This window comes from Ziziphus jujuba, chromosome 10 (assembly GCF_031755915.1).
Source record: "Ziziphus jujuba cultivar Dongzao chromosome 10, ASM3175591v1".
NCBI classification, from domain to species: domain Eukaryota; kingdom Viridiplantae; phylum Streptophyta; class Magnoliopsida; order Rosales; family Rhamnaceae; genus Ziziphus; species Ziziphus jujuba.
In genome coordinates, this window is record NC_083388.1 from 10,394,343 (window position 1) to 10,405,861 (window position 11,519).

At 35.9% G+C, this 11,519-nt stretch overlaps 2 protein-coding genes across 2 annotated transcripts; both read left to right on the plus strand.

Annotated features, from left to right (window-relative positions):
* The first annotated feature begins 6,033 nt into the window (after positions 1–6,033).
* LOC107411205 (pentatricopeptide repeat-containing protein At1g07740, mitochondrial) lies at positions 6,034–8,230 on the plus strand. The gene has a single exon (XM_016018750.4). It carries the CDS (start codon positions 6,284–6,286, stop codon positions 7,670–7,672), a length of 1,389 nt encoding a protein of 462 aa, XP_015874236.3. The 5' UTR covers positions 6,034–6,283; the 3' UTR covers positions 7,673–8,230.
* Positions 8,231–8,367: 137 nt separating this feature from the next.
* On the plus strand, positions 8,368–10,179 carry LOC107409584 (dirigent protein 25). The gene has a single exon (XM_016017013.4). The coding sequence runs from the start codon at positions 8,533–8,535 to the stop codon at positions 9,511–9,513; it is 981 nt and encodes a 326-aa protein (XP_015872499.1). The 5' UTR covers positions 8,368–8,532; the 3' UTR covers positions 9,514–10,179.
* Positions 10,180–11,519: the final 1,340 nt, after the last annotated feature.

An 11,519-nucleotide genomic window follows, 5' to 3' on the forward strand; every position in this document is an offset into this window, starting at 1 on the left:
GCTACCCTCTGGTAACTCAACTAAATTCCAAACACCATTTGATGCCATGGATTTTATTTCATCTTCCATTATATCCAACCAAAAATTTGAGTGCGAACTGCTTATGGCCTCCTCATAAGTTATTGGATTTGTATCATCACTTATGTCAAAATCATGCTCCTGCAAGTAAACCTCATAATCATCAGGAATAGCTGACCTCTTAATCCTTTGTGATATTTTCAAAGGCACATCAACATCTACAATAGCTGAAATATCCTGCCCTTCAACAATGGATTTGTCCTGATAAACTACTGATTCATCAACCACTGGATTAATAATATCTCTTTCGGGAACAACAACACCAGGAATGAATACACGTTCTTCTCTAAATTAAGGCTCCTTTGAACCATTATTGTCATCAAACCCAAAATCATCTTCAAAATAAACAATCCTGTCTGACTCCATAATTCTGATGGTGTGAGATGGTCAAAATAATCTTGAAACCTTAGATCCAATACAATAACCAACAAAATATCCACTTATAGTTTTAGAATCCAACTTTTTAATTTAGAGATTATAAATTCTTACTTCAGCTTTGCAATCCCATACTCGAAAATGGTCCAAATTAGGCTTTCTTCCTGACCATAACTCAAAAGGAGCCTTAGGAACAGATCTACTTGGAACTTTATTCAAAATATAAGCCACCGTCCTTAAAGCCTTTCCCCACAAGTAATCTGGCAAACTAGAATTTGCCAACATAGATCGCACCATATCTAACAAAGTGTGATTCCTCCTCTCAACTGTGCCATTATGTCAAGGAGTACCAGACATTGTATATTGTGCATCAATGTCACACTCACGTAAATATATTGCAAATGGCCCTGGGTTCCGTTCAGTCTCATCATATATACCATAAAACTCAGCATCTCTATCAGACCTCATGGCCTTTATTTTCTTATTCTTTTGAAGCTCCATGTTTACTTTAAACTATTTAGAGGCAACCAAAGAATTCAACTTCTCACGGATAAGCTTAACATATCCATAACGTGAAAAATCATTAATGAAGGTAATAAAATACCTATAACCATCCAAAAAAGTTGGTGTGAAAGGTCCACAAATATCAGTGTGAATTAACTTCAAAACATCTCCACACCTTGCTATTTTATCTTTTCTAACCTTGGAAATTAACTTCCCTTTCACACATTCAACACAAGTCGATAGATCGGAGAAGTCAAGATTAGAAAATATTCTATCCTTCACTAACCTTTCCATTTTGTGGCTAGAAATATTTTCCAAAAGCTTATGCCATAACATTGAGGAATTATCATTAACTCTTGGATATTTAGAAGCAACAATAGGGGCAACAACAAAATTAATAGGAGAATTGAGACCATTATTAAATAAATCAAGTCTATATAAATTGCCACATAAAGTTCCAAAACCAACAACCTTACCATCCTTATACATTTCAACTTTATTATTTCCAAACAAAAAAATATAACCTTGACTATCCAAAAGGGAAATAGATAATAAGTTTCTTCTTATTGAAGGCACATAGGAAACTTCTTATAATTCTAAAACATATCCAGTGGCAAGCTTTGCTCCCATGATATCCACCTTCACTCTTGAGCTATCTCCCATATAAACATGTGCTCAAGATTGGTTGGCCTCTTTTGACTTATCATCTCCTTCAATGAATTAGTAACATGAATTGTTGCTCTAGTATCAAACCACCAAGTATTCATAGGCACATCAATTATATTGACCTTAATCATTAAAGTATTACCTTTCTTCTTAGCATTCAAACTAGACTTTATATTATCAAACTGAGATGGAAGACTCTTCATTATAAAATAGGTTGATAACTCCTCTCTAATTCCATCTTAAGGTCCCTCAGCTTGTTATAATAAGAAGAAAGTAACGAAATATGGTCCCTCATTCCTTTAACACCATCATACTTAGTATTATTCAAAAGGTCCAAATAATGACACTTCTTATTCATATCAAACTTGATAAACTTCTTTTCTATCTCCTCAAGAAGTTCCTTTGCAGTATCAATCTTAGGAATACTAGCATATATAGCTTTATCCATGTAATTATCCATCATCATCATGCAGCACTAATTAAAATGCTTTCAATCCTCAAGAAGTTTCCTAATTGTCGTACTACTCTCATCAATTGGTATCTCTGGTGGATCTATCTCCAAAATCAAATCTAATTTCGTAAATATCAAATTTATAACTAAGATTTTTTCCACTTCTGATAGTTTATCCTGTTAATTTCATCATGGCATTCATAGGTAGAACATTCGGGGTGTTACTAACTGTAAAATAGTAAAAACAATAAAGCATTTAATATATAAAATAATAATTATTTTTCACCCCCTCAAAACATAACATAAAATATCAATATCGCTAAGGTCTTTGTAGCACTAAAGATATCCTTTCGCGGGCCAGGAATAGTCAACCAAATAACCACAATCAAATATATTTAATTAAATCATCAACAGGGTAACTTAGAACCTGTGATTCATGGCATTCAATCAACTTCCACTGTCATTCCAAACGTCATACAAAGTAACTAAAACCACTGACATGGTAGCCTAGTTACCCGTATAGATCCTGGTTAAATAAGTAGCATAAAATCAACATTTGGAAATTTCATAAAATAGACAAATATAAAATATCTCATCCACTATGCCAACATACATTACATTGGTACACATAACGTAGGTAAAATAAGTCTCACAACAGGTGAGTACCTCAAATCCTACACTACTATACCAACTAGGCATAAAGCCTCTTTATGGAAAGCTAACACAATTGAATTCACCAAACATAGATATTTAATTTAATTCAAGAATATTTTGGAATGGAATAAATAAGAAAATATATAATTGAACAAGAAATAAATAAATATATAACATATATATTTTTTATAATAAAATTAAACAATAGACAAATAAATAAATCATCAACAATAAATAAATAAATAAGTAATAAAGTCATACAAAGAAAGAAAAAAAAGTTTTTTTTTTTTTAATATATGGCTGCTGACGTCAGCAAACAACACGCTAACATCAGCAGAATGCATCAAACGACCTATTGTTCAAGTCACCTTCCTTGGCAGTCAGAGACATGGGTCGACCCGGTTTCTCAGGTAACGAGTCACACAACCTGGTCCCTCACCAGGCCAAATCTCACTGTTCCGGCCTCTGTTTCTGATGATACCAGTGGCATTGCAACCATCCGGTGACAGCCAACGGTTTTTCCAGATCAATTTGGTTCAAAATTAACCCATTACAAACACCCAAACAAGAATAACATCGGCTCCAAATGAAAAAAAAAAAAAATAGCTTTTTTTTTTTAATTAAGAAAAATTATATATGTAGTACATAAGTAGGGCTCCAAAATTATTCCATTCAACTAAGAAAACACAATCCCACAAAGCCCTGAGAATTTAAGAGAAACAAATTTTTTTTTCTTTTAATGTAAAGCACAACCAGTTTTTTTTTTCTTTTTTTTTAAAGAAAATAAATGTAGGACTCTTTTTAGTTGTACATGTATACTCGGGGAAGAAAAGTAAAATAAAGAACATGCATATATATTTGGATCACATAGATCAATTAATGGCTGCATATACAGTAACATTCCAAACATAGTCAACAACAAATCACAACGAAATTTATTATGCATATTAACCATGCTCTGATACCAATTGTTAGCATTTACAAATCTAAAATATACATAATAAATTTCATTAAAGCATAAAATACCAACCTCCAAATTCAGCTATTTATAAATTGAATCTTTAATCCTGCAAAATAGAAAACAATGTAAAGTAGCGCCTATGAACACACTAATCTCAAATCACTTTCAATGATATCTGAAAATCCTAATATCAAAGAAACGATCTATATCTGTTTGCTTGCCCTAAACCTTTTATAGTTTCTGCAAGTCAGACTTATCCATTAATTTTAACACACACACAAAATAAAAATAATAATAATTCAATAATATAATAATAAAAAATATGGTAAGTTAGTGGGCTTGTAAAGAGAGTTGGTCTTCCAGTCCAATGGGTCAATTGGAGTATTACAGAGAGTGTGTGATCAAGATCTCTACTACAAAATAATAAACAAATCAGTCTCATTAATGACATAAATAGACCCTGTAAGTAAGTAATTAATTATGCTAAGTCAACAATTATTAATTTATTTAATAGAGAATTGATAACATCTATATGAGGTCTGATAAGTTGTTAAAGATGATTATTGGAGAGCGTGAATAATTAAGAACAATAATACAGAATGAAAGTGGTGGTCCAGGAAGCAAAAATGATGTCACTGGAGACAATGTGGTCAAGAATTTTCTTGAAATTTTATTTGATATAAAGATGAAAAATGCTAAAATGAAAATCACAATAATTCATATCAAGATTCTTATTATAATAAAAAATTATTTCTTTCTATATATCCAATTTGAATAATTAATAATAATTATTTAACTTATTAGGAAAACAAAATTATATATATATATATAAACAAAAACAAAAAAAAAAAAAAAAACTATTTTCATAAACACGTTTTTGGTTCCATGCTTTCCTTTTTAGTAAAACTTCATAGGAGGTAGAGATACAATAGCTTTTGCAACCAAATTGCCAATGGGAGTGATCATTAACCATTCAAAGGTGCTTGAAAATGCAAGGGAGGGGATTGACCGAGTGGTGAGGAAGAATCGCTTAGTCGAAGAATCAAAGGATCCAAGTTTTCCATCCAAATTTTCCATATATCCAAGCCATCATAAAGGAAACACTTCGATTATACCCACCGGTTCCTTTGATAAAAGGAAATGTGTACAAGCATGTAAGATAGAGAAATATTTGATCCCAAAAAACACATTTGATATTTCTGAAAGTTTGCCCATGGGAAGGGATCCAAAGTGTTGGTAAAGCCCATTAGAGTTCTGACCCAAGAAATTCTTGGAGCCTAATGACGGAGACAAAATGGGCTCGATAGTTGTAAATATACAACATTTTCAAGTCTTGCCTTTTGGGTTGGGTAGGAGGATTTGCCCCGCCAAGAACTTAGCCTTGCAAATATTGTCAGGCCTGGTTGCAGGTTTGATCTATTGCTTTGATTGGAAGGTTGTTGAAAGGTGGTCGATTGGAAGATGAACATTGATGATTTTATCATGGAAACGAAGAATGTCCAGGAATGATGGCTCCAAGGGCTCACGATCTTGTTTATATTCTAGTTGTTCGCTTCAGTCCACTTACCATCTTTAACCCATAAGGCAGGTCCTTGGGAAGCATAGAATATCAAGTAAAAGCGTCATATTTTGAAAATAATGTTCATGTAGATAAGGATGTAACTCTATCTTGTTAAAATAAAATTCTCTAGTTTTAAGTGGCAGTGAAGTTGAAGAATTGTTTTATTTTTAAAAGAATTTTCCAATTCAACCTCAAATGAAGTGTTCTTTTTTTTTTTTTTTCTTTTGGTGTTTTCTCCTCCTCCCCTTCTTCTTAATGGCCGTCTTCTATGCACATTAGCAACGAAGATTAGTCTTCAACAAAAAGGAATGAAGTAATGAAGTGTTTTTTATTTATTTATTTATTTATTATTTATTTATTTATTTATTTTTTTATGGAAGAAAGTTTAATCTTGCACAAAGCACGGCTGCGTGGTCGACTGTTGAATAACGGGCCCGTGGGCTGATGAAAAAAACATAAATATGGCTAGCCACACAAAAAAAGTATTTTACGTAATTATTACTTCATATTATCAGTAAACACTCAATTGTCAGGGACACGAGTCCCACCAAAACGAAATTATTTTAAATGTCCAATGACTTTTTCTTTTTCTTTTCTTTTCTTTTTTTTTTTTTGGTCGAAATCTCATTATAAATGATATATTTTTTTTTTGGGGTGAATAATCCCATTATAAATGATTTGTTATATCAAAAGCGCACTAACGCTAATATAGAAAAACTTTTCTAAAATAAAAAAATATATATATAAAATAAAAGATATTAAATTTCCATTACCACCCCCCCGCGCGCCCCCCCTCCCCCTCTCCTTATGTAAAGGCTTCTAAAATTTGTTGTAGTTGGCAGATTTATTGCTTTTGTAATCACCTTTCCTAAGACCGATTGTCGCAGATCGTGAAAAAATAGGAATGTCCATGCGACCATCAAACCAAAAAGAAAGAGCGGTGACAGTTCAAAACTTACTTCGCATCTTTCCCTCAAAGACAAAATCCTACCAGACAAACCCAGTTTAAATAGAGCTGTTCACTCCTGCTTCCATGATCCATTCAAGAACAAAAGCTATCGGTCAAATTCAAGCATACGTAATCAAACTCATAGATGCTCAGCCGTTCCACACTCTTCGTTCTAGCAAAAGGAACGCCAAGCCTTCTTCAGAACGACCTCGCCGAGCTTATCCCAAGCGTCGCAAGCCCATTCCTTTCGTTTCCAATGTTAAAGAAGTACAAGACCCAGTTGAAGCCCTATCTCTCTTTGATGAATACCATCAAATGGGCTTCAAACACGACTACCCTTCGTACTCTGCTCTGCTCTACAAGCTCGCTCGGTGTCGCAACTTTGAAGCTGTTGAGGCGATTCTTGGTCATGTACAAGACAGAAACATTCATTGCAGAGAAACCCTTTTCATTGTTTTGATTCAGCATTATGCTAAAGCCCATTCGGTAGAGAAAGCCATTGAACTTTTTCACCAAATTCCCTCTTTCAATTGCGTGCGTACGCTGCAGTCCTTCAATGCATTCCTTAACGTCCTCATTGAGAATGATCGGTTTTGTGAAGCAAATGACATCTTTGGGCGATCATATAAGATGGGTTTCCGTCTCAATACGGTTTCCTTCAATATAATGATCAAGGGGTGGCTCGAGAAAGGTGAATGGGAAGAGGCATGCAAGGTGTTTGAAGAAATGCTAGAGAAAAAGGTGCAGCCTAGTGTTGTGACCTATAATAGCCTAATTGGGTTTTTATGTCGAAAGGGTGAGTTGGATAAAGCTATGGGTCTGCTTGAAGACATGAGACAGAAAGGGAAATACCCAAATGCTGTGACATATGCATTATTGATGGAAGGTATGTGCTCTGTGGGAAAGCACTCGGACGCCAAAAAGATGATGTTTGATATGGAGTATCGAGGGTGTAAACCACAGCTTGTGAATTTTGGTGTTTTGATGACTGATCTTGGAAAGAGAGGCAAAATTGATGAGGCAAAATCATTACTTAATGAGATGAAGAAAAGGCGGTTTAAGCGGGATGTTGTGACCTATAATATATTGATAAATTATTTGAGCAAGGAAGGTAGGGCAGCGGAGGCATATAAATATTTTATTGAAATGCAAATTGGAGGTTGTGTACCAAATGCAGCCACATATAGGATAATGGTTGATGGGTTTTGCCGGGTTGAAGATTTTGAGGGGGCTTTGAAAGTTTTTAATGCAATGTTGATAAGTAGACATTGTCCCCGTTTAGAATCATTTGAATATTTGGTTATGGGTCTAATGGTATGTGGTAAACTTGATGATGCTTGTTTTGTCTTGGATGAGATGAGAAAGAGAGACATGCAACTGGGTTTGGAAGGTTGGAAAAATCTTGTTATAAAAGCTTGTGGTGGGGGTATTGTTGCAGGTGGTCTGGTGACTGAGTTGATCTCTGTCCATTGAGAATTAAGGAATGACCACGTGATATGCTTTTGTCCTTCTTTAGCTCTTACAGCAGCATTGTACATAAGGAGTATCCTAATCACCGTAGAATTGATGTTCAGGTTTAACAAGTGATGAGTATTTTTAGGCTGGAGTTTCTAAGCAACCTATGACTGTTTTGTTCAGCAGAAACAAACAGCTATGTCCAGAAGAGGATATCTTGGAGTTATATGGCTGTAGAACCAGGTGGGCGTCTTTCTCCCCATATAATAGAGGGAGGTTTTCTCTCAACTGTAGGCAAGGGAGTAAGCGTAGGGTAACTACTCTCGTAGCATGGCCTACTCTGTCTTATTCTTCTAAAAAGGAAGCCAGCGGCTTTATTCTCAATCGGAAATGCATATAAAAAGCTAAAGATGAAAACAGTTTGAATTATTGAGTTGTTCAATTTACAGAATGGAATGGAAATAAGTAGAAGCCTGAATGGGAATTTTACGTTTGAGGTTGCTCCGGTCTCTGTTATTCTGTTGTAATGTTTTTTTGACTTCTGAGCAGATATTGATGTCTGGCTTGAAGGGACCATGATTTATTTGAAACAATTTGTTTTCCCAGACACCTTGTGGTCAACGTAATTTTAAGTTCAAACTAAAATAATATTTTTTCTAGAAGACGATGCTTAGGTATTTTATGCTCCAACCAATGCACCAACATAGCATCTGAAGTACCTACTCCATCTCATCAACTCCATCTTTATTAATCTAAATTTCCCTCTCCAATTCTCCTAGTATATAAACTCTACCATACAATCTCTATCCATCATCAATAAAACAACAACTCTAAAAAATCATCAGGAAATCTCAAGTTTTCACCCATTTCCCAAAATCATGGCAGCCCATAAGTCAATTTCTAATCCCCTCATTGCCATCATCTGCATATTTCTCCTAGCTTTTACAACCAAATTTACTGTCTCAGCTCGAATGCTAGACGAAGAGGAACCTGATACAGCTGAAACACCCTTATCCAATGTGCCCCCTGTTGTGGCTGCCACTCCAGCAGGCCCAGCTTCAGCTACCACTGCTGGTGCTGGTGCTGGTGTTGGTGTTGGTACTGGTGCTGGTGTTGGTGCAGGTGTTGGTGCAAGTGCCGGTGCCAGTGCCGGTGCCACAGTGGCCAATTCAGATGGCCACCATGCGCTTTCCTTCTTCATGCATGACATAATTGGTGGAACAAACCCCTCAGCAAGAGCTGTTACTGGGGTGGTTACCAACCCAGCAGTCAACGGCCAAGTTCCCTTTGCCAAACCCAATGGAGCAGTTCTCCCTGTAGACAATGGTGTTCCCCAGAACAACAACAACAACGGAATTATCAACAATAACAATGTTCCTTTCTTTACTGGTCTTTCTGGTGTTGCATCAAATGTGGTACAAAACAGCGGGAACGGCATCATTGGTGGGAATGGTTTTCCTTTCCTGAATGGAGCTCTGCTCCCTTCTGGGACAACCCTTCAGAAGCTTACCTTTGGGACATTGACAGTCTTCGATGACGAGCTGACTGAAGGACATGAGCTGGGTTCGGGTTTGCTTGGTAAGGCACAGGGTTTTTATGTGGCAAGTTCTGTGGATGGGACTAGCCAGATCATGGCTTTCACCACCATGTTTCAGGAGGGTGGATATACTGATAGCCTCACCTTTTTTGGTGTTTACCGAACGGCTGCTTCAGAATCTCATCTTGCAGTCATGGGAGGCACTGGGAAGTATGTGAATGCCAAGGGCCTTGCCACCGTCAAGACATTTCCAGCCTTGAATCAGCATAATACTGACGGGATTGAGACTTTGTTGCAATTCACCGTGTATCTGAGTTACTAGTGTGTTTAAATCTAGTGGTGTTTATTTGGATTTATTCAAACGAGTATGTTGCAATATCTGAAAACCGTGTTTGTGAATTAAATTGCAGAAAGTTTATCTATTACTAAATGCAAGGGAAAGTGTGAAACCATGTATACATTATTATCTAGATCATTTTCTTTTGATGGTACTGAAGCTAGCCCTATAAATTCATGTGGACTAAATCAAGTGGGACAGTAGCTGTTAAATTCGATAGCTTGAATGGAAGATTGTGAGAGCTTGCCAAACTGACAGGGCTCACGAAAATAGGATTGGTTTGTTTTATATTTGCGCTCCTGCAAAACCTGTTTCCTTATTTGATCAAAAGGGTGTCCAACTCTTGTTTACATCAGACAGCAATGGTATGGTTTAAGGGTGTGAGGAAATTTTTTGTTTTTTATTAATCAAAAGTATTTTCATCAAAGAAAAACAGCGTGAACTAAAGTACCAATTACCGCAAAGTAAAAAACTTTGCTTCAGAACTTCTCTTAGGACCTCGTAAGTCTCCGTTGTTCATGGATTGGTTCTTGAAGGTAGATAACTGGTAAAAAGATATCTCTAGAGATACACCACCCATAGTTTTGTCCGAAAATAAAATAACAAAAAAAAAGCTAGAAATAAACAATAAAAAGGAAAAAAAAAAAAAAATTCATCTACGGGATTGTTTGCAATAGTGAACTTAGCAATACTCAAAAACTTTCTTGTATACATTTAGAATTATAGAGGAAGAGATTTGTGCGTTACCAGATTGAAAACCATAATTTTGATGATTTGGGGAATCACCATCAAATCTGTAATAACACATTGCCTCTGGCCTGTGAGCTCCATTTTCCCACTGATATGGCAATTAATAAGTTTCGAATTGTCGCCTTGTCCTCCACCGCCATTGAAGCCAAAATCGTTGTAATTTGGGCCAGCATATTGATTCACGAATTTTTTTTTTCTTTTTTTTTCCCAGTTATTTCCAGCAGAAGCAAAATTCTAAGCAGAGTGATGAGTAAGATCAAATGCACTTGGAGATATCCGTAATTCTAGACGATTCTCACACAACATGGATATTTAGAAACTCGCGGAATTTATACCAACAAGAACAGAAGGATTATATTTTGGATCCCAGACCTTCAAGAATGTGCCAAATGAGATCTGTTTCCGATACATGTAAGTCCAGAAAAATCAGTGCCCTACACATTGAAGAATTCAAGTCCTATAATGCTTCCCAAACAGCTTGCGAAGAACGTAGACTATGCATATGCTCTCGAACACTTTCAGATATCGATGCCAGAAACCAATTGCAGTAGGATTTGATCATCTTCTTCTTCTTCTTTGCTTCATGAATATATGCTTGCTTCAATCTGTATCCCTTAATCGCAGGTTTTCTACATGCAATTTGGAGAGATGGAGATAGACTCGCTGTTCGAGAAGATTGAATGTGTACGGACGCCATTGAAGCTCTGGTTAGCAAAGGTGAATAAAAGAGGGAATTGAAGAGTGGAAAATGAAAAGACGAAGAGAAACAGAGAGAAAATAGCCAAAGAAAAGCAAAGGAATTTTCTGAATATTTTTGCCAACCAATCTTGGATTCCGTTGGGGCAGATTATATACAGAGTGCGCACGCTAACTACTCGTATATAAGCACGTAACTAACGAACTGTACGAACCGTAGACTTAAAACAGTAACACAGTGGGCCAAAGATTAGTCTGGGCATCTTAAATCTTAAAAGAGAAAGCCCATGGGTAGCCCAATCATTGGCTGAAGCCCATAGGCCTTAATTTCAATGAAATGAAATGAAATTTCTGTCTAAATGCACCACAAAACTATCTCACGGACCCTCTTTTTTATTTTTTATTTTTTATGTTTTTAGGATTGCAATATATTTCTAACCTAAAGGGAAGAGGGCGTAGATCGAGCCCACAACCTATTTTTAAGATTTTCTCCGCCAAAAAAAAAAAAAAAAAAACTATTTTTAAGATTATGACTATTAATAAAC